Source organism: Littorina saxatilis, linkage group LG2 (assembly GCF_037325665.1).
Source record: "Littorina saxatilis isolate snail1 linkage group LG2, US_GU_Lsax_2.0, whole genome shotgun sequence".
In the NCBI taxonomy this organism is placed as follows: Eukaryota; Metazoa; Mollusca; class Gastropoda; order Littorinimorpha; family Littorinidae; genus Littorina; species Littorina saxatilis.
The window spans coordinates 44,664,607-44,689,210 of record NC_090246.1 but is presented as its reverse complement, the minus strand read 5'-3'; the positions used below and the strand labels follow the sequence as shown (position 1 = coordinate 44,689,210).

At 42.5% G+C, this 24,604-nt stretch overlaps 1 protein-coding gene across 2 annotated transcripts in view; it reads right to left on the bottom strand.

The window, feature by feature from the left end:
* Positions 1 to 24,604, bottom strand: part of LOC138955403 (calcium/calmodulin-dependent protein kinase type II delta chain-like) — a 396,239-nt gene that overhangs the window by 10,647 nt on the left and 360,988 nt on the right. For both annotated transcript variants that reach the window (XM_070327018.1, XM_070327025.1), the window contains exons 14-16: positions 22,985 to 23,060; positions 18,143 to 18,237; positions 1,465 to 1,579 (exon numbers count right to left, since the gene is read on the bottom strand). In XM_070327018.1, the coding sequence (XP_070183119.1) occupies positions 1,465 to 1,579; positions 18,143 to 18,237; positions 22,985 to 23,060 (286 nt within the window). The remainder of the gene's footprint in view (positions 1 to 1,464; positions 1,580 to 18,142; positions 18,238 to 22,984; positions 23,061 to 24,604) is intronic.

The window sequence follows — 24,604 nt, the reverse complement described above, 5'->3', positions numbered from 1 at the left end:
GACAAAAAATCAAATTCTCAAAAGCAAATTTGCAGACACTAAAATACACAAATTAAAAAAAAGCAAGAGTGACCCTCTTTTTGATCTCATATTGAAAAACAACTCACCTTTTACCCATACAAATTTATTAGGTTAAGCTCTTGTGCCTAGCAGGGTTGTTTTACCATTTTGAAGAAGACTGGTGTCAGCCTTGTCAGAAGCCATAAAAGGCCTGTCTTGGCATCATTTTGTGTGTGTTATGTGGGTAAAAACCCAGTTGTTTCGTAATGGGTCATTGTATTGCTTTTAAATTTGACATTAGTATTGATAAATCAATTGCAAAAACACGTGTAAAATATCATTGCGTTTTGATGAGTTTGTTGGACGAACTTGAACTTTTCAGAAAAGTTTGATTAAACTGTAATAACCTTTTACAGTATGGTTGCAAAAATTCAGCATTTTGCACTCTTCAACACAAATGAATATTACAATTAAGGATCAATTTTGGTACTAACAACGCGCTTAGGTGGTAGAAAAATGTGAACGCGAAACAACAATTACGAAAAACAGGTTTTCCAACATCAAAACCCAGTCCAGCGCAGCTGACTGTACTGTCACGTCACTTGCAGCGATAATAAGCGTGCCAGTTCGATCAGTCTGCTGCGCTGGACTGGGTTTTGATGTTGGAAGACCTGGTTTTCCTAATTGTTCTTTTGCGTTCACATTAACATTCCACCCAAGCACGTTGTTGCTTTTGTACCAAAACTGATCCCCAATTGTAATATTCATTTGTGTTGAAGTTTGCAAAATGCTGAATTTTTGCAACCATATACTGAAAAGAGTTATATTACAGTTTAATCAAACTTTTCTGAAAAGTTCCAGAATGTCCACCAAACTCATCAAAACGCCATATTTTACACATTTTTTTGCAATTGTATTAACAATATTCATGTCAAATATAAAAGCAATACAAGGAGCCATTACAAACCTACGTTTTTTTTTAACCACATATAGCACACACAAAATGTCGCAATAACATGCCTTTTATGGCTTCTGATACCAGTCTTCTTCAAAATGGCAAAACAACCCTGCTAGGCACAATAGCTGAACCAAAGTAATTTATATGCGTAGAAAATGAGTTGTTCTTCCATTTGCGATTTAAAAAGGGGTTGCTTTTACAGCTAGTACTTATTTTGATTTTTGTGTGTATTTTAGTGTCTGCAAATTTTGCTTTTGCGAATTTGCTTTTGGGGGGTGTCCTAGGTCTCCAGTCCACGGCATAAACACTAATTAATGAAAAATGAAACTCTTTATTTCATACGGTAGGGGAATGAATGACCTTTCTGGCATTATACTTGGTTTTAATATAACTCGCCGCACCACAAAGATCTACAGCTAAATGTATGTGTACTTTTTTTATGAGGAGTAATGTAGAACATGTGTGGCACTGTGCAGTTGTACAATACATTTCTTGTGGTCCTTTACCTGTCAATGCACTGTGTGAGGCGCACATAGGCAATACAGGCAGCATCATCTCCCAGCAAATGAACGTGAGGATTCAGGATGCTTGTATTTACAGGCTTGTTGTTCTTTGACAGCACTGCAACAAAGTCAATATTTCTTTTCTTAAAATCGTTCATTTAACGTCACTCTGTAAAAACATTGGCGACATTTGTCTTAGATTAAAAACACACACAGGCGCGCACACAAACTTTCCCTTTATCCCCGAGTACGCTAGTACTAGGGCTCAGCAGACTTTAATTGTGTGTCTGTCTGTCTCCACTTAACAGCTTATTGCTGGGAAACTACTGGGCGCAGTTCGTTCAAAAGTTGATACACTAACTTGATAATAGGTCCGATTGATCGTATTAAAACTTCATAATGTTACCTGGGACCTAAATGCGAAATAAACCACAAAAACGACTTGGCCGTAGGAGGAGTTCACACCGGCGGGGCAACACGCAGCCATTGACCTGATAGAACAGCCGAACGCGTCACACAAAAATACGTCATGACAAAGTTACACGCAAAGCGAAAGAGACTTTGACGTCATTTACTTTTGTTCGGAATTTTCCGTCTGTTCCTAGCTTGTCAGTGAAGACCTGACGTGAGTAAGCTTACCCAAAACGTCTTTGTTCTCTTTTCTCATTGCAGCTGTGAAATAATCAGTCTTGTGTCTCGGTCGTGTAGGTACAGAGTTTGCTTCTGCAATCATTGTGTTCGTGTTGATGACGGCTTCATAAGACAAAATAATAAGCGAATCTATCGCGAGGAAGACATTTATGTACAAATCACCGAATCCAACCCATTTTTTGTGTGCATTTTTCTGAAGAATAAACTGCATGTGGTTAATTTCATCCGTTTAATCCTTGTTGAAACATATCTGATCACAGATGAGGTCGCAGTTTGTAGGTTGAATCTATGAATCGGCCAGAGATAGATCTGCATTTCTGGTCAGAAACCAACATTCACACCACAGACATTCCAAACATTTATATTTATTGAGCGAGCCAGTCTGAAGAGTACTCGGGTCCAGCGCGAGCGTTTTTTTATGTACAGTATGTCACCACCCTCCCATCCCCCGCACTCTCGCTCATCTAATCAAAAGTCATACTAAGAGATACTTGAATATAAAAGGGTATTCTTAAAGGCACAGTACGCCTCCCATAAACCATCACAGATACTGTCAGGCTTTTACACACAGTATAAACAATCTTTCATTTACACACTCACCGCTTTTGAACATCCTAGGTGCCCTACGTAAAGAGCGAGCAATTTTTCAAGAATTAATTTTGCGGAATGTCTGATAACAAAATCGGACGGTGCATTTTGGCGCTACGACGTGCCAACTTTTAAAATCTAAATAATAAATTGACAGCTTGTTACAGAAACATTCTTAAATCATAAAAGAATTCTGTTTTCATCAAGACAAGATCAGTACAATTCAAAGTTTTGAAAGTTTGAATAAAGAAAAGCCCGGAAGCAGGATCACGCAAGGTCGTGGTTCTCGTAGCAGACAATGGTAATGCCTATCGCCAGTTCCTCTGAACAGTCAAAAGCCATCGCTAGAGTTCGTGTGTTGCGTTTAGATTCAGAGGTACATAATAACGCGCTATTGCAGATAAGTTTACAGCGAGTCGCATTGGAAATCACAAACTGACGACTACATTGTTAAAAAAAGGAAACTAGATCACACGGGTTCACGATGGCTCAGGGGTAAGATAAACCACGCAAAAATAAATTCTTTGAAAATTGCTCGCTCTTTACGGAGGGCACCTAAGATGTTCTCAAGCGGTGAGTGTGTAAAAGCCTGACAGTATCTGTGATGGTTTACGGGAGGCTTACTGTGCCTTTAAGATGTTCTAATAAAATATAAAGTAGCTATGAAAAGCAATGGCGTTAGTTTCAGTAATATATCAAGAACATTTCTTTGTGTTAAGCAGGTCACTTTTGTTGTTATTTCTCTTGTAAACACTAATGTAATGGACAGAGGGGTAGGCTCTAAAGCTACATCCCTATTGCAATAAGATTTGAAACCCAGAGGAATCTTGTATGGAACCTATAGGAATAATATATAAAATCTATATATATGAATCACATATGAAACCTTAAATGAATCATATATGAAACCTATAGGAATCATATATGGACGGTACCGGTCTCAGTTGCATTTAAAATCCGCCACATCGATGAGCAGACCTATATGAAACCTACAGGATTTAAAGCGATTGCCTCATTGGAGACTTAGAGATTGATTTCGCAGGGGTTGTTTAAATCATTCAGTCAAGTACGGGTACTGACTAAATGTAACAAGAAGAGCAAACGCTCGATCGAGTCACTTTCGCAGTTCTGAATATTATATGAGGCATCAGATGGACAGGAAGAAATTGCTATTCACAACACAATGAGTCACGTTCACATAAAATTTGAGCCGGGTCACTTTTATAGTTTCCGAGAAAAGCCCAACGTTAAGTTGTGTGTTGCCGAACAGAAAAGGCTAGTTATCTCCCTTGTTTTTCTGATAACGTTCGTAAAAGGCTACAGATGTAAATACTTTGATGTAAAGAATAATCCTACAAAGTTTCAATCACATCCGATGAACTTTGTCAAAGATATAAAATGTCTAATTTTTCCTTTGACGCTGACCTGTGACCTTGAAAAAGGTCAAAGGTCAACGAAACCATCGTTAAAGTGTAGAGGTCATTGGAGGTCACGACTAAACAAAATATGAGCCCGATCGCTTTGATAGTTTCCGAGAAAAGTCCAACGTTAAGGTGGTGTCTACGGACGGCCGGCCGGACGGCCGGCCGGACAGACTAACACTGACCGATTACATAGAGTCACTTTTTCTCAAGTGACTCAAAAAGCAAAGCAAATGCTTGCATAACTCGCCTTCGTTATGTCCCATTATTGTGGACCCCTCCCCCCTCCCCAATAAAAGACTCCCTACCTTATAAGGCCCTGTTTTCAGAAACTTTTTGTTCTCTATAAATTTACCCCTCTTTTTAAGACTCTCTCCTTTTTCAGACCTATTTTTTCCCCACATTTTTAGGTCTTAAAAGGAGGGTTCCACTGTACATGATTGAAAACTATTTGCTGTTCTACCCTCATCAAATATGATGCAAGAGGACGTTGATTTATCCAATTATTATTGGCCCAAACTTGATCCTTATGCGACTTACATATCAATTCATTTAGTTATTCGACCCTAAGAGTTTCCCAGAAACAAACTTGCCCCATCCCCGGTCCCCTTCCCACCACCATCACTAACCTCATACTCAACACCCTCCAAATTTTGAAAAAGAAAAAAGAAAATAACAACACAATTAAATAAACCATAACTTTTTGCTTGTGACCCAGTTGCATATAAATTGACAGGATTGATACTTGGCTGAACATGACAACAAAAATGTTTCCTGAGACACTTGATCGAGTGACCTAATATAAAGTTTCAAAAATAAACTTTGATTTAATTAAAATACCCAAGTAACACGCATAATGAATTCCCACTGGTTTCCCAGTGGTGAATAAGTGGGAAGAGGATGGGAGAGTGGGGCCCACTCCCATCCCACAGAACTCCCACAGTCAAAGCTATGGGAAAAAAGTGGTGTAGACCTGGGCCATCCCTTAGTCTCTGGGAAACAAGCTTGCACTTCGACAAAAATGGGATAAAAGTGGGAATTCCCTCTTCATTCCCACACAGCGTGCGAGGAAAATGTTCCGACGCTGCGAGCGCGAGTCACACTGCGCGAGTCTGCAAGTTGCCCCATCGAGATCGGTGACGTCACAGCACACGCTGTTTACACTAGACTCGTTTGAATCGTAGCAAACGTTGAAGAATACTATCATTCAAAATACACCGAAGTATTTTATATGTGTGTAATTATTGCAGTTCTCTTAATAACAACTGTTGTCTCTAGAATGGTTTATTTACTCACGTGATGACTAAATATTTTCAAGGATTTTTGTTTTCACTGCGGGACTATTATTCTGCCCTGTTCAGTTCCGCGTTGGGCCTGCCGATTGAGAGTGTTTGAAATTTGCTACAATTGCCGGCGAATATACTGTGAATACGTACGTTCCGTGCGCGCGAGTATTGCATGTGCATGGATCAAAGATTACATCTGAAGAACACCGAGTAATATAATGGCGGCTTCATATTCAACAAAGCGAAGACGATTAGTGGGATTACTGTCAAACTCGAAGGTTGATGAACGCATCAACACGGCTTTCCCACGTGGCTGCGCGCGCGCTCGTAATCCAGCGTCAAGTTGATTTGAGTGATTAAAAACTAAATATATGTATCTGTGTGTATCAGTTTTTTTATTTTCTTATACATTGATGATTTTTAAATTCGCAGGACTCTGAGACGCTCGCAAGAACCCAGTCCTCTACGGAAGTCAGAAGAAGAAGAATTAAGAAGAAGTCCCACACGTTTCCGATATAAACCCCACTTGTTTCCCACCTGAATCCCACTTGCTTCCCACCTGAATCCCACTCGCTTCCTACCTGAATCCCACTCGTTTTCCACCCGTGAATCCCACTCGTGGCCCACCCTGATCCCACTCGTGCCCCACCCGTTTCCCAGTCGTGTCCAACCCGTTTCCCACTCGTGTCCCATTTACTTCCGACTGGGCTCCCACTGGAAGTCGTAATCAAATCCCACATGGCGCCCATGTGGGACTTCCCACAACGTCACCATGTGGGATCCCACTTGGGGCCCACATGGGATCCATGTGGGAAGGTTACTTGGGTACTTACCAACTCACATAGATAGCAATAACTTCATTTTGTTGCTAAGGTATTGAAGCACTCATCCGTGGTAACACGGAAGGTAACTCTTAAAAACAAAACTATACCATATAAGGCATGGTCCATGGTAGTTACCTCCCCTACCGGTATCCTGCGCATGCGCCGCACATACACCGGTGACACTCATTCCGTTCTGAAACACATACCCCTTTAACACAATATGCGGGGCAGGTTGGGAGGGAATTCAGTATGTGAGTTGGTAAGTATATTAATTAAATCAAAGTTTATTTTTTAAACTTTATATTAAATTACATATTCTTACCCAACTCACATAGTCTAGATAGCAGATTACTAATTAACACTATTGTGACTAGCACTGCCACGGCGTTGACGTCCTGCCTGCCCAAGCTTGCCACCAAGAAACTTACCAAAAATCAGTAACTGTAAAGAAATCTGTCTAGCAAGCTTGAATTAAGTCCAATCACCACCAAATTTTTTTTACTAATTAAAAAATGGATGCCCAGTTCAGTCGTGCTATTTATAAGTTTGTCACGCGATTTGTTTTAGCAAAGGGGGGGTGAAAGGGGGATAATTTGTGTTTTTTAACGTTTTTTTGTGTGTGTTTTCTTTTCCACTGCTTTTTTAAAAGTTATTTTTTAACAGAAAGTATTATAAATAATTTTATAACCAAACAAGGTGTAAAACCTATGAATTAGCTGAAATATTGTTAAAATTCTACACAGAAATAAGGAGACAGTACAAAGAAAAAAACAAGCAAATCCCGCATTCACTCACAGCATCCTGACTCAAATGAAACAAAACTGTGACACTCACCAAATGATGTCTAGGTAATCCATATTGAATATAAGTCACATTTTCACAACAAAGTCCCAACTGTACACCTATGAACATTTCCAAAAGGATTAGGACGCTCCAGCCATCCATTGTTATCAGTGCTGCCACGCCCCCCTTGCAACTACACATTCGAAGATTCATGCAGTACCACCCTAACACGTGTAGTTTGCCGACTCATACTAGCAACACTGAACAGGACTGTTTCTTCCTCAATATCACTGCTATTATCGCTTTCTTGAGGCGAAAACAACACGTCGGAATCATGATCTACAGGGTCCTCAAGATCCAACATCCGGAGAATCTCCTCCCGTGACAAGGCTCGCCTTCGATTCATTTTTTTTCTCGAAAAAACCACACAAATCAGGCTAATTTTGCATATGGCGGAAGGGCACGCAAAGTGTGTCAAGGGAAACAACTCAATTTACTGCAAGCTTCAAAAACCGGGAAGCAATCACGAGTCATGTACCCTGTATGGCTGTTACTGATTTATAAGCGTCCCGTCCATGGGCGTGTCAGCGCTGTTACTGATTTATCAGTGTCCCGTCGCGAAAGTGTTAAGGTGGTAGGGAAATATTCACAGTCAATATCTTGTAAGTACTTGTCCGGCAGCAACTATAGCCGGCAGACCATGTGTACTATAATGGCGGGTACTTGATATATCCCGCAGATAGAAATTCATGAATACGTCCTTGGACGTCCAATAAGCTGCATACATAACTTCTGCAAGTCTTCCATACTTGAGTACAGCTAAATAAGAGGCCCACACTCTGACTTCTTGAGTCCGTGATGCCTGAAGAGGGAGGACTGACTGCCCCCCCCCCCCCCCTTCTCTTGCCATAACTTGTAGGCATGCCTAATCAATGTGGCAGTCCATCTAGCTAAAGTTGACTTCGTTAAGTCATTGCCTCTACCAGTGTTCATGGATATGAACAAGAGCCTTTGTTTTGGTGATCTAAACGGAACAGTGTGAGTCAGAAAAGCTTTCAAAACTCGAAATGGTCAATTGATTAAAAAATGGCTCTTACGGAGCCAAAATATTGCTCAGCGGTTTGAATTGTATTATCGGAGCTGGTTTATCCGGTTTCTGCTTATTTGCGAGAAAATTTTAACGAAACCTAAGCGCCTTCTCCAAAGAGATGTCTATAGCAAAACCAGACAGACAATGCACTTACTCCCACTTCTAGAAGAAGCTAGTAGAGTAACCATGACCGCTTTCCGTGTTAGATTAGCAAGGCTAGCTTTTGTAACGGCTCAAAGAATCCGATCTCAAATACTCCAAAACTAGGAGCAAATCCCAAATCGGGACGGGAGATTTGTTTTTCAGCAAACCGAAGGGAGGCTCCCTTAATCACGCTGGCGATAACGCCCCCAAGTGAAATAGTGCGACCTAGCTGTTACGGTGTAACTGATATCGCGTATCGTCTTACTTCAAAGAAGTAGGAGAAAATTCCCTGGCCGGAAAGCCAGGATAGGTGGTTCGCCACCTGCATTGAACGGGAAGAAGTGGAGTTCTTTCCGTTAACATTACGCCATTTGGTCCAAGCCAGCCAAATGTGAGGTGTAAATCGAAGACGTTGAACCCCTATGGGATCTCTGGACCAAATCCAGAGTTGAGGCCGAAGCCCTTGAGCGTCTTAATGATTCCCGTACAATTGCCACCCGTGTAGCTTGAGCGGAAAACGGGGGCCCTCTTGCCAGCCTTAGAAGGTCTGGAAACCAAGGTTAAAAGAGCCCCTATGGTGCGACCGGCAGGCCGCTCAAAATATTTTCGAGAGCGATGATCTTCCATGCTTCGGGGTCCGGGAATGGGGAGACGAACATCGGCCGAGGGCGATAGTACCGAGTGGCAAATAAGTCTATCAGCGGCTTCTCCACATGCGCCCGGAGGCATAGAAGCGCGTGGTGAGATAGAGTCCATTCTGTGTGGACAATCTTGGCCGACCGACTTAGAGAGTCCGCCAAGCTATTCAGCCTCCTAGAAAGGTACTTCGCTGATAATAAGATCTCGTGGTGGTAACACCACATCTGAATCTCGCAAGCTCGATGTGAAAGCAATAGTGAGCGAGAGCGCCCTTGCTTGTTGAGATAAGACACCACTGTGGTGTTGTCTGATTGTATCAACACATGTTCTACCCTGACAAGGGGAAGGAATTCTATAAGAGACAAAAAAACTGCTTCCATCTCTAGCATGTTGATGTGCCAAGAGGCCTGCGCCAGCGTCCACTGACCGAAAGTCGTGTGGTCGTCTATATGAGCCCCCCACCCCATGAGAGATGCGTCCGTGAAGAGGAGCTTCGATGGTGGAGGGAGAACCAATGGGAACACCTTGCATGAGCAATGGCGTGAGTATTCATTGTTTGGTCGTGTCTGTGAACCAGTCGTGAAAAGACACTAACATGTTCCAGCCCTGCAATTCTGGTTCCACCTGGAGTTCAGGGCTTCTTGAAGGGCCACTTGTACAGACTCACCCAAAGGGATCAAAACGGCCATGTATTCCAATTGACTTAGAATCGAAGTCAGCGCCCTGACTGAGGCTCTGAATTTAAAAAAAATTAAAAAAATAAAAAATAAAATAAAATGTAGCTACTTCCGATCTGTTTTGAGTATCAAAATGTGGAAGTAAGCGTCGGTTCGGTCAATGAAAGTGACCCAATAGTAAGGCCTCAGTGCCTCCCTCAATGAAGTGAGTGTCTCCCTTGTAAACCTTCTCTTTCTAAGAAAAGGTTTAAATGAGACAGATCTAGAACCGGACGCTATGCTCCCAAGCCTTTTGGAATGACAGCAGAAGGGAGACCCCGGCCTGTAATAGAATCCCTGGCTTCTACTCTGGCCGGAAACGAAAAGCAGGAGGAGTTCTGGTCAATGTGCACTGTGCGTGCTCCATAGGAAGCTCTGACCAGGGGAGCGTCATTAAGGGTTAGGCTTACGGCCTGACCCCCGCTCTCTGAAGGAGGGCTAGTTCTTGGGGAAGGTTCGAGGCCAATTCTTATCCCGAGAAGACGAACCAGACTTCGAACTCTGGCCAGTGTTAGCTGACGCCGAGAACCAAGGAGCGGGAGGTCCGCTGCGTTTGGTTTGTTTCTTGAAAATGCCAGCTCCAAAAGTCTTTGGCCTGCTAATGTAGTGCGTCCAGCAGATCAAGTTCGAGAAGAGAACCTTCGAGAAAGGAAGCGATTAAAGTCTCGCCTAAAGAACCATTCGTTCAGCTGAGACCTTCTCCCAAGCTGCGAACAGCAAAGCTACATCCTTTGGGTCTGCGTCCTGAAGGAACACAATGGGATCCAGTGAGGACGTAACTGCACGAGAGAGATAACGAATCAAAGTCTCAGACAAAGACGATAATTCTAAAAAAGTGCAGCCGCATTCTTCCACAGCTCGTAGATCCTTGTCCTTGCAAAGAGAGACAGTTTCTCCTTGCTATAACCATCCTAAAGGATGTTCGTCAAATACGGTGTAACCGGAAGCGGTTCCGTAGTTAGAACAAAAAAATAAGTTAAGTTCTTAGGCTTGGTGTTAACCGAGGCCTACGGATAGAGCTCAGCGAGTGATGCGCTACTTGCGCGGGTGACGCAGGCCAAGGCAATGCCACAGCAGGTGCTTCACCGAGCGCTGCCAACGAAGGAAGTGGTGGAAGATGAAAATCATTTGAGAAAACTTTTGCAAGTTCAAATGCCACCGAGGGATGCTCTAAGAACTTAAAGTTCGAAGATTTTCCTGAGAAGGCTCAAATCAGCAAAGCTGAAGGTGGAGGAACAGCAGATGACGACGCTACCGCTACTCCCTCCGGGAAATAGTGTGTAGTGACCTCTGCGGCTAAGGCCAACTTAGTTGGCAGCTTAACCGGAAGTCGAAAAAGGGGCATTCCCATCTGCCTCAGAGGCATCGTCTTCCACATCCTCATCACCCTGTTCCGGAGTATCCCAACGATCATCGAAAGTGTGAGATCCGGAAATCAACCCCGCAGAGGCAACATCGGCCGAAGCCGGAAATGATTGGGAAAAAACCCCGGAAGTTGGACATCCTTGAACGGATCCTCCATCAACCTGCCTCATGCCAGCTGAACAACTGGAAGCGGAAATGGTTGTAGCCTGTACAACGGCGCCGGAAACCGCCGAAGCGAAACCGGAAGCCGAGGCTGATGAGTGCCGACCGCCTACACCGAAGTGTTATCGGCGGAAGGCAATACCATCCTGCCACCGGAAGCCGCAGCCGTGGAAGCGGAACCAGAAGTGGATTGGTAAGCATCAGCACCAACCGGACCCAACGAATGGCAACCGGAAGATCCTGTTGTCCTACTACCGGAAGTAGCAGACACATGCTCTTCACACCCCAACCCGTACCCCGGTAGGGCATAAGGCTGACGTGAGGAATGAACCTTTTGGCTGGTATGCACTTCCGCTAAAGCGGAAACCGTTGCCGCAGGTTTGCGTATTTCGCCAAGAACACCTCCTGCCGACGCATAAGCGCCGAGAGGACCAGGAGGTGCTGATGTCTGAAAATCAGACAAAAATTTGTCGAAAGGAACACCTGACGACGAGTCCAACACCACTGTTGGTTCTGCAACCACGTCGGCAGACGTAATGGTTGCAGCCGGCTCTGAACGAACCCGCGCGAGAGACTTTGCGTTACCAAAACCTGACGCAGGTTTGCGTGCTTCGCCAAGGCAAACACCGCCCGCGACATCAAAGCGCCGAGAGGACTGGGAGGTGCTGATGTCTGACAGGCAGACAAAAGTTCGTTGACAGGAAAACCTGACTACGACCTAAACGCATCTGTCGGCTCTGCAACAACGTCGGAAGACGTAATGGTTGCAGAAGGTTCGTAACGAACCCGTGCGAGCGACCGTGCGTTACCTACTCCGGAAGGGAGCAGCAGAGAAGCCTAACTTGCTATTTGTTTACAATCAGCAGTTAACATGTCCTGAACCTCAGAATAAACAATGACAAAAAGAGGACAAGAAGCTACTCTCGCTTAACTTCATTATGGTTGTAACACCTGTGGTTATTAACCGAAGCTGAAATGTCAACTGAGGGAGAAGCGGTATCTATCAACAATAGAATAGAATGCTGCTTATCAATATCAGGTTAGAGTCCCAACCAAAGACGGCTTCTCGCTAAGGAACCTTTTAGAACTTTGAGAGCCATGAGTAGTAAGAAGAAGTTCGTGGTTTAGCGCCATCTTTAACCGTTTTGCCCAATTGAGAAACAGGTGAGCAAGTCTACTTGGCAGAGCTCTTAGTTTTCTCTTTATGTCTAGGTTGTCGGCCATTTTGAAAGTAAACAAGAAGAGCAAACGCTCGATCGAGTCACTTTCGCAGTTCTGAATATTATATGAGGCATCAGATGGACAGGAAGAAATTGCTATTCACAACACAATGAGTCACGTTCACATAAAATTTGAGCCCGGTCACTTTTATAGTTTCCGAGAAAAGCCCAACGTTAAGTTGTGTGTTGCCGAATAGAAAAGGCTAGTTATCTCCCTTGTTTTTCTGATAACGTTCGTAAAAGGCTACAGATGTAAATACTTTGATGTAAAGAATAATCCTACAAAGTTTCAATCACATCCGATGAACTTTGTCAAAGATATAAAATGTCTAATTTTTCCTTTGACGCTGACCTGTGACCTTGAAAAAGGTCAAAGGTCAACGAAACCATCGTTAAAGTGTAGAGGTCATTGGAGGTCACGACTAAACAAAATATGAGCCCGATCGCTTTGATAGTTTCCGAGAAAAGTCCAACGTTAAGGTGGTGTCTACGGACGGCCGGCCGGACGGCCGGCCGTCCGGCCGGACAGACTAACACTGACCGATTACATAGAGTCACTTTTTCTCAAGTGACTCAAAAATGGCGGACCACTGTTACAAAAGACAAGTGGCAAAACTTTCAAAAACGCTAAGAAATCTTCTCGTTAAACAAAAAAGGAACGCTCTCACCGATTCCTGAAGAAGTGAAGAAGGACGTTGATATGTTACCAAGATTCGATGGCCTTCCTTGAAAGGTAGGCCGATGGCTTAAGAAAAAGCCTGAGCACCTCAAAGTTCAAACACGTCATGCAACGTGGGTTGAAGGAAAAGGAATGAGTGTCACCGGTGTATGTCCGGCGCATGCGCAGGACACCAGTAGGGGAGGTAACTACCATGGACCATGCCTTATATGGTGTAGAGTTTTGTTTTTAAGAGTTACCTCCCGTGTTACCACGGATGAGTGCTTCAATACCGTAGCAACAAAATGAAGTTATTGCTATCTATGTGAGTTGGGTAAGAATATGTAATAAGGCCTTTTACAGCTGACCGCGCGCTGAGTCATTTCGAGTTACTCCCCTTGGGTACGGGCAAACTCGCTGTCGATACTGTTACTGGATACAGACGAGATGGTCTGCTGCAACTTGTAAAAACTGCACAGCAGTTGGAACTACCGATCGATCCGGATTTTACAAGACAGGACGTGCAAGATAAACTTTCCGAAAAACTTCGACAGATCGGATTTCCACCACGCGATCCTTTTACATCCGAAGAAAAAAGTGACCCATCAAACGCACCCAGGATCGGTGTTGTTGACATCCTGAACTATCTGATTGAGAAAAAGAACGATTTCGACCAGAAGAAGGCGAAAACTTACAAATCCTTTGAAGATATATCGCCTTTTTTATGGCCATGTGCTCAACTTGAGATACATACATACATGTGCAGAAGTGGAAAAGTTTTTCGTCTACACCGCGGAGGCAGGGACCTAATATAGGTCTATGGCGGAGGTAAAACCGACACACAGGCAGACAACCTACCTGCACACTTCCTCATATAAACTGTGCATAATCGTCAGCGAAGATGGGGACATTCTGCTGGGATTTTGCCAGTGTCCGGGGGGGGGGGGGGGGGGGGGGGGGAGGTGGCAAGTACTTACATTTCACAACATAGGCATGTTATTATTCATATTGTTATTGTTAGTATTGTTACTCCTCACTGAAACCAAGCAAAGCAGGCTGTTCACCCTCAATAATGCTTTTACTGTATTAGTACTGTCACAGTATGTTTGCATGCATACATGCAAATATTAGTTAGCTTCCATGAAATATTGAATATATCCCCATTTCACAGCACTAGGATGGGATGTATGGCACTTTGAATCACTAACAGTAGCACTGCCTCTTCAATACCCATCTCCTTTTTGAAACTGAAGAGTATGCGTATGGACCAGTGGCAGTGAATGGTTAATGAACATATGGGTTGCTCTGATTTCTTTCATGATCAGGTACATTTGGTTTTTTTTAACCACACAAACACTTAGACAACAATTATTAGAGTATGAGTTTTTCCGCGTTTTGATTTCCATTTAAATCCAAGTCACAGCTTCTGTTTTATGATGAGTGATGTAGTTTGAAACACTTGGACAACAATTATCAGAGTATGAGTTTTTCCACGTTTTGATTTTCATTTAAATCCAAGTCACAGCTTCTGTTTTATGATGAGTGATGTAATTTGAAACACTTGGACAACAATTATCAGAGTATGAGTTTTTCCGCGTTTTGATTTTCATTTAAATCCAAGTCACAGCTTCTGTTTTATGATGAGTGATGTAGTTTGAAACACTTGGACAACAATTATCAGAGTATGAGTTTTTCCGCGTTTTGATTTTCATTTAAATCCAAGTCACAGCTTCTGTTTTATGATGAGTGATGTAGTTTGAAACACTTGGACAACAATTATCAGAGTATGAGTTTTTCCGCGTTTTGATTTTCATTTAAATCCAAGTCACAGCTTCTGTTCAAGTTATGATGAGTGATGTAGTTTGAAACACTTGGACAACAATGTCAATTATCAGAGTATGAGTTTTTCCACTTTTTGATTTTCATTTAAATCCACTCTGGAGTCACAGTTTCTGTTTTATGATGAGTGATGTAGTTTGAAGTGTTGGTATTAAATTTTCACTGACAATCATTCTGTGCTGGTATTCCAATTTTCACCTGCAGGGTTATGAAATATATGGGGAGAAACTTGGTCAGTAAAATCATCTTCACGCGTGAACTGAAAATTGTCTCTGTTTAAAATTACAATGTATTTCGTGAACACACCTGGAGAATGCCCTTGCGTGATTTAAAACTGCCTGCTGTGAATACTGTTGTCATACTATGAATTTTCTTTTGAGAAAAACAAAAGAATGAAAAGCTTTTAACTAGCTTGTGAATGAGCCTCTTACTTCTATGTGGGGCTGGGTGCTTTGAACTATTTTTAATGCCTGAAAAGGATAGTGATGGAAATCACTAGTTTAATGTCAGGTGTGACAAGTCACATATATATACTATTGATTGAACTATTTTTTTTTATTAATCTGCAATTTTGTTACAACCTACTTTGTTTATTTGGTGACAAGCTAGTGAGAGGCACTTTTTAGTGCTTGAATAGTACTGACGGTGATGCACATTATTTATCATTTCAGTCTAGTCGTACTCATGATTACAACCAATAGTTCTTGTGAGCTTGTACAGTTATGTGATGTCTCTCAAGTCTTTTTCCTTGAGGCAAACCATTTTTCCTTTGAACGACACATAGTTCAGTTTGACCATTTTTTTTCATTTTTGTGTTCTTGTTGTATGCAACTGCAAGCACCGAGCTGTCATGCTTTTTGTCTGATTTCAGACCATATTCTTTGGGCCATTTGTATGCTGAAGTAGTTTTGTTTTTCTGCCACTTCTGTTAGATTGTGTTTTTGCAGTGAGATTCATGTTCAAAATTTTAGACAAGATTAAAAGAATGATCCTGTTTCTTAAATGCCTTCGTGTTCATTGGTTTGTAGACTATGTGTCACTTGCTGTCTAGTTTTTCAATGAAATTGTTTTGCTAACTAGCTGCAGTATCACACTTTGGTTTATGGGGATATGAAAAAGCTACATTAAAACCATTTCTTCCTCTCTCAGCACATAAAGTCAAAGCATGGTACAATCTTTTTTGTTCCATTTATACTTATGAAGAAAAACAGCATGTCATTTTCAAGTGCCCCCCGACGAAGTGTTTTGTGCAAATGTAGGTGTCTTTGTTGACTTTTTCGATGTTGAACCTCTCGATCGTTCTTCCACATAGTTTAATCCATTTTCGGCGCTTTTCTAAATCTCTAGAGGGTTTGGAAAACGGTACCCATCCAACACCGACCATGTGTGATCTCTCACGGTGTCTTAAATCACTTCCACACACGCCATAACAGCAATGTTTGTGCACCATCGTACAGCTCCACCATTCAAACAACGCGCAAAAGTGGCTGACTTTGCCCGAGGCACAGCGGGCCAAGGTCAAGGTCGCCTAGAATAGCCCAGGTGTAAAAGGCCCTATTTAATTTCTGATACAATGACGTCATAGCATGATGGCATCACCACTAGTCTAGCCAAGACTAAATTACCCCAGACAATAAAGTGCAGACTTATTTCATTGTTAGCTCAGTGGATATTGTTTTAGTAGTGATTGGTCACCAGTCTTCTCCAGCAAACATGTTCATGTTGTGACCTTTAAGCCCGTCCTTAATTGAGCCCGTAGTCGACTACACGAAGCTTCGCGAAGTCTTTATACCAAAAACCCGCAGCTACGGCGTGGTACTTTGACCCAAACATCGCTTCTGAAGTTTTGACATGCGAAGCTTCGCCGTAGCTCGCAACGAAGTTGGTTTTTTTGTAAGAAGAGTGCTTTTCGATTCAAGATGGACGACGAAATCAGACTCAATACCATAGTGAAGAATGCATTTATCGACTTTGGTTGACCCAAAGTACAAGAACTAACCTCCTACCTGTATTATTTCATACTGCGATGCATTGACATGTCGAATGAAACTCGAAATCCCAGCGCTCACGCCAACTGGTCCCGGCCGTGCTCAGTCAACGAAATAGAACACATACAATTAACTTACGTCATCATCAAGTACGTAAAGTACAATTTGTGACGTAAAGTACTCAGAAAGAAGCACACCACGCGCTGGTCGAGACTACGCGCATTTGAGATGCCAAGACATGAAAAGATAACTCTCTTTTCCGCCATAGTGCCTTCCCTTGGACTGCGACGAAGTCTAGTTCCGGTAGCTTCGCGAAGTGAACTACGCGTAGTCGACTTCGTCCAATTAAGGACAGGCTTTACGGTTACTGGTCCCATCAACTCCAGGTGCACGGGGATCCTAGGGCTTTCAGTCATGCCTCGAGCAGCTATATCTGTTTGAAAGATTACCCAGTTTCATTGACTTTCATGCAAGGAGTCAAAAACTGCAAATGTTTTAAGAATTACTTTTTGACCGCCTCTAGGCAGGAATGAGTCGCCCTGGACCAGGCTCACATCAATTATGTCAAAAGCCTAAATGGAAGTCTATTAGTCTCGGCGAGAGGGAGAATTCTTTCTGTTTTGGGGGTATTTATGTCAAGACATTGTGAGTGATGACCTAAGAAAATTGTGGCATCATAGTTTGATGAGCTCAAGACTTATTTTCTTGATAGCTCAGTGGATATTTTCAGGGGTGAAAATCTTCTCCAGCAAACATTTTTATGCTGTGACTCTGAAATTTGACAAAAAGAAGCTACATTTTGGTCTTTTCTGCTGATTATCAACACCTACAATTGTGTGAAATTTGGGGGCTTTTGCTCCCAAAATATCTGAGAAAACCTAAACTTAAAGGTTTTATGAACGTGACCCCGATTTGACCAAAACATTTGACGAGGGTCAACCAAACTAGGGTTATATCGGCAGATCATCAATCTCTTGAAGTGTGCAAAGTGTTAAAGCACCAGCAGCTAGCTTCAAAAACACCTGAGATAATGTCAACGTTAAGATTCTATGAATCGAACACGACCCCGCAGTGACCCCAAAATGTGACGAGGGTCAACCAAACTGAGCGATCAAGTCGGGAGATCATCAAATCCTAGAAGTATGCAAAGTTTCAAAGCTTTAGCTTCAAAAACATCCAAGATAACCTTACGTTAAATTTTTTGTCCACTGCCTAAGACTCAGGATTACACAAGTGAGTCAAAAACAGGCAAACATGCAAAGTGAGCATTCTATTCAAATGATTACAAATACAAAAGTTACACTGACCATGGTCAAAATAGAATTTGTGGAAGTCCATTCCTACGATGAGGTTGCCCAGTGCTTCAGGCTCAAAACTGGTCAAGTGAGGGTCCACCAAATTTCTGCAAAAGCCACCAGTAAATGTTTTATATAAAAACTACCCATTGATACAGACAAATCATCTCAAGAATCGCCACACCATCCACTAGGCTCGACTTGGAGCAAACAATGGACTGCTTATTCCTAAAAGACTCTCCTGATTACTCAGTGGAGTAAAAAATCAGAACAGCTAAAACTGAACAAGTTTTGCAAGTCAGTGGGAAGAACAATTAAATTTGTATCCAAAGCAGTCAGTTTTGTTTACCCATATTGTCTAACAATGACGCTAATACCCCTGTCACACTAGGGCTGCGTCCTCACGGCGTTCCCGCGGCGTCCAAGAAAAATGAAGAACGCCGAGGTGCGCGCAGTAGGGTCTCCTACAGCGCCAGAGCAACACGGTGGCATCTCCATTTAATGCAGTCGAGTCGCCAAGAACGCCATGCAACGGCGAGCACTTTGAGCATGCACAAAGTACGCGCCGTCGCTCGGCGTTCTGATATACGCATGGTAGGAACGCTGTAGGGTTGCCGTGACAGCGCAGTAAGGTCTCCTATCGCGCCACAAGAGCTCTGTGGGCGCGCAGTACGGACGCAGTGGTAGTCGGCGGCGCTTGCACGGAGACCTCACGGAGATGTCACTGCGCTTTTACCGTGTCCATCAGCGTTTGCAGGGCGTTTGCACGGAGTCCTTGGGGATGTCACTGCGCTTCTACCGCGTCCGTCAGCGTTTGCAGGGCGTTTGCACGGAGACCTCACGGAGTCCTTGGGGATGTCACTGCGCTTCTACCGCGTCCGTCAGCGTTGGCAGGGCGTTTGCAGGAAGTTACCAGTGCGTTGTTAGCCAACCCCATAAACGCAGAGTACACTCCCTTGTCGTATAACATGCACTTCCGCTTAATCGACACGCCGTGGACGCGCAGTGACAACTCCTAGCACGCCGTGAGCGCGCCGATAGAGCACAGTCAATCGCAGAATTTTCCTGCGATCCCACGGCGCTCTGAGAATTTTACAACGCTGCAGGAACGCAGCCGTAATGTGACAGGGGTATTAGGCATGCGGAACAGTATAGGTGTCATTCTACTCAGAAGCCATAAAAGGCGGGGTTTGAGGTCGTTTTAGCGGGTAATGTTGCAAAAACGGTATATTTCAGTAACTCCTAAACGCATTGCCTTCAAACTCTCTTTGTGCTATTACACATGTCGTAAAATACAGACCTAATATTGAGTCATTTGATTCATTAGTTATGCTGTTGTGCGACATGACAAAATGAGATTAAAATCTTTATTCTTTTTATAGGTTAAGAACAATAATAGCTGCTTGTTCTATTAAAATGTTATGTACATTCTGATGATTTTAACCTGAGAGTAATCTTTAAGATGTGGACTCTACCAACGCCACTGAAAGCTAACTGCTGACACGCATGACTGAACATGGCTTCTTCACATTTAAACCAGTGGGCTGGTGTTGAATATGAAACAGTATCTATATATAACAACAATTATTTAATATATATATAACAACAATTAATTGTATTTCTGTGTTGAACAGCAGTGAAAAGTTGACCGCTTTTCCTGTTTAACCTTTTCAAAATTAGATCTAACTTGTTCGCGTATCCATTTCTGGATCTGCAGGCTGGTACAGAGTTACCTCCCTTTAGGCTTTTTCAAATTTCCCTTGTTTTAACCTAATTTCTTGGTTAAAACTTGTCTAAATTTCTAAATTCTTTCTTAATAAATATCAATTCCACACTTTGGCCTTAAATCAAAGTGTTTCCCTTCACAGATATCCCCTTGGGGTTGTCAGATGAGGGTAGTCTCCCATGCCAACAGAAGCTACCATTCAGAGAGTGGTTTGCTTCTTAGTTGGATACCATGGGTTGACAACTCTCGCCATCAGTACCACCTGACCACTGATGAGACACAATGGTGTCGAAACACGTGTCTGGTCTAGGTACAAATAGAATGGTGTCGAAACACGTGTCTGGTCTAGGTACAAATAGAATGGTCCTCCTCTGGACTAGATTACCTTGCGATACGTCCCCCACAAAGGGACTTTGCTCTGTAAATCTCGGTCCCCCTTGAGGAGGGTCTGATGCTCCCAATAGGCTGTCTGTGAAGGGATACTTTTTTCTCTCCCTTTCTCTGCTAAGAGATTTTAACAAATCTCGGAAGAAAGTCTCTGCTGACTTTCAATTGTTTCTTTCACAATTTCTGATGTTTATATATATATATATATATATATTATATACTGTGTGTGTGTGTCCGCGATGCACGGCCAAAGTTCTCGATGGATCTGTTTCAAATTTGGTGGCCATATTCAAATACACCCCGGACAGTCAACCTGGTCGATGAGATATTTCAACACGTGCTCTCAGCGCGAAGCGCTGAACCGATTTTGGTTTTTCTCTGGATCCATTCCCAGTAACTCTTCCTTATCTTCTCCAGTGTTTTCAGCATTTATCTCCCTTCCTTCGTGTGGCGTCAATCCATATTCCCGTTTCTATTTTTAGAAGGTCACTGTCGACAACGCTCAATCCATATTCCCGTTATACTATTTTTAGAAGGTCACTCTTCTCCAGTGTTTTGCGCGTTTATCTCCCTTCCTTCATGCGGTACGCCGGCTTTATATATATATTCGGCTCGACTTCTTTACCCGGCGAAGCGGGTATTCATCTAGTAACTAATATAAACTGTGCCAAAAATGATTGCAACAGATTTCGCACCCAAATTAAAGCATTAATTCCCGTGTCATGTCATCCAAACTTTACATGCCAGTTAAGGCCGTTCACTTGACAATGTGGATCAGCTTTCTGATTAAAGATTTCTTTTGCAGGGATCACGTAATCGATGCTCAAATAAGGGTACCCTCAAAATCGACCAGACAAAAACGGAAGGGCCCAATTAAAATTCGACAACAAATCACAATAGGCAAAACTTTGCAACGTTTATATACGAGAAGAAAGTCAAATCAATTATCTACCCAGAACAGGTTGTTTTGTTTAGCTAGCTTACGTATTGCGTGTGCTATGCTATTCCTACTGATGCAGGTGTCGATCGCAAGAGCGGTCAAATACAGGACTTTTTTTCGTCAGTTTGTTAGGGGTATTGTGACATAAAGCGCTGTATTTTGACAATGACTTGATGGATTGCTTTGAAACGTTCAGGGTAATTTACCAACATACCTAACGTACTTCGAGCAAAATGTGGGAACGTTACATTAATTTGGTCAGATGTTACGCAGTGTTTCGAAAAAGTGTTTAAACTTGCGTCCAAATATTCATGACTTTGCATGTCGACAGATAAATGATGTATACAGAAACTGTCGAAGTTTCATTTGCGTGTAACCACTGGCGTAAATTTTCTAGCCATGCAAACACATGAGAAAAAATAGAACGTTCACGCTGTTTCGTACCCACAGCTGTTATCGCTGCGTGCTTCTCAAAACATGCTGCGGTCACGCTTGGCTGGGAATCGCTGTGGCACCAGAATCATCCCTAAAATATCAAGCGTGTTTACCGGCCTAGCAAATTTGCGTCAGTGCTTATACGCATATACAACTCTCGCAGTGTTTGTATCAATCATTTGTCTTAAAGACATGGGAAGTCATGGTTTTTTTGGACACAAGTGAAGAGCAATCCTTTGACGAGATTAAAACCTTTTTTCGAAACTTTGCATAACATCTGAAAAAATACGCGTAACAACCTTAAATTGTATTTGAAGTACGTCTAGTATGTTGGTAAAATACTCTGAAAGTTTAAAAGCTATCCACCATGTCATTGTCGAAATACAGCGCTTTTTGTCACAAATCCCCGAAAAACTGATGAAAAAAGTCCTGTTTTTGACCGCTCATGCGATCGACACCAGCATCAGTAGGAATAGAATAGCACACGTGATACGCAAGGTAGCTAAACCTGTTCTGGGTAGATTATTGATTTGGCTTTCTTCACGTATGTAAACGCTGCAAAGTTTTGCCTATTATGATTTTTTTCCGATTATTAATTGGGTCCTTCCGTTTTTGTCTGGTCGATTTTGAGGGTACCCTTATTTGAGCGGCGGTCACGTGATCCCTGTAAAAGAAATCTTTAATCCGAAAGTGATCCAAATAGCCAAGTGAACGGCCTTAACTGGCATGCAAAATTTGGATGAAATGACACGGGAGTTAAGGCTTTAATTTGGGTGCGAAATCTGTTGCAATAATTTTTTGGCACAATTTAGTACGATTTTGTGTGTATGATATTTTACAACATATGTTAGCACAAAGCTTTGAAAGTTTGAAGGCAATGCATTTAGGAGTTACTGAAATGTACCGTGTTTTTGTAACATTACAAGCTTATGCTTTTGTGATTTTTATTTTTGGGGATGTCCCTGTGTTGTCTGTTCCCATGTATAGACACTCGCTCATGTAAAATCTATATAATTGATTTATATGGTAGGAATATCATGGCCGTTCTATTCATATAACTTGTTTTGAAATAAACAGCCTCATCAAAACAATCTGCCCAGTTTTTTTAATCTTTTTTTTATGACAGGTAGAATAGAAAATGTGTCAGGTCATTGGGAATGGGAGTTACGTGTATTCACAACCAACCTCCTATCACCAAAAACACCACACACAGAGGGACTACACAAAAAAACAGACTGACAGACAAACAAACAGACAGACAGACAGACAGACAGATAGACAGACAGACAGAGTGAAGCCTATAAACAAGTAAATGTCAGTCTGGAAAGAAGCATGGTCAGTCTAACAAAATCCAGTGTCAACTTACGTGTAGTCTTCATAGTTTCCACTGGTGATAGCCTGTAGCAGCTGCTCTGTCAGCTTAATGATCTCCTGCTTTCGACCTGCAAAGTCCAGTGTTTCATGAGAAATCTCAATACATAGTATTTGATATGTTTTCAACTGCACAACAAAAAAAGAACTAACTGCATGTGCACCTTGTCGAATGTACACATGCAGGTGCCTCTTTCTTTGGGTACTCAACATCAACCCTGACGTTTTGCTAAAGGAAACAAAACTCTTAGTCAAAGTCCAACTGTCACTAAGATTTGTCTGTCCGAGCTGCGAGTCTGCTGTACAACGTCTCAAAATCAAGTCTTTTGCTCTGACCCATGCAATGAATTTTCAAACATCTATATATATATACGACTAGTGTCTGTCTGTTCGCGATGCACGGCCAAAGTTCTCGGTGGATCTTTTTCAAATTTGGACACCGTATTCAGCTACACCCCGGACATAACCTCATCGATGAGATATTTCAACACGTGCTCTCAGCGCGCAGCGCTGTGCGCGCTGAACCGATTTTTTTGTTTTTTTGTTTGTTTTGTTTTTGTCGGGATCCACTACCAGTAACTCTTCCTTATTTTCTCCAGTGTTTTCAGCCGCGATTATCTCCCTTCCTCCGTGTGGCGTCAATCCATATTCCCGTTACTACGTTACTATTTTTAGAAGGTCACTGCACGTTACTATTTTTAGAAGGTCTCCAGTGTTTTGCGCGTTTATCTCCTTTCCTTCGTGCGCCGGCGATACCGGCGTACTTCCCAGGCGCAGCCTGGTATTCGGCTCTACTTCTTCCCGGCGAAGCGGGTAATCATCTAGTTCATTATAACTATAGTAATAATAAGTAATGCTTTGCCAAGTCCAGCCACATTTGCACTAGAGATCTGCTGATTTTACGAAAGTGACGGTAAAATAACGAATGACGTCACAGTCTCTTTCCAATGTCTGTACCTTCTTTATGACGTTTAACGTCTACATGAGCCTTACATGGTTTTTTTCCCCGCTGTCTCTGTCTTTCTCTGTTCACAACTCTGCCATCTCAATTTAGCATAGACCTATTGAGCAAGCCACTGGAAAGTGGCAGCTAAACCCGTGTCTGTCTTCTTCTTGGATGCCGTTACAATGTTGACAAATAAGAGAAAAGGAGAAACAAGGAACAGCGACAAGATGACAGCAGATTGTGCTTCATTTGCCAGTCAATGAAGGCACAATAAATGCAAGCAGGCTTGTGTTAAGCCCCAGAGCCAGATCCGTAGCAGATAACAAACAAAGTTTAGTACCAGTCTTATGATGGCGATTGTGTCGTTATAAATTATCTGTACGTTGTGAAAACCATCAACGCGAAAATAATGCCTTTCATGGGTCATGGGATATATACGTTACACCTACGATTCATCCTTTGAATCGCGTGGTATATCGTCTAGATAGGGTGAATGACTATGATTGCGTCACCCCAGGCACATCCTCAAGTGACGTCATCATATTCACTGAAGCCTCGACTAAAGTCATTATTTTATTCATTGACCCTGTCGAGACGAGATACCACGCAAAACCATGGATGAATGGAGGTGTAACTTACAACTTATCACATGGATGGTCTCTCCCACAT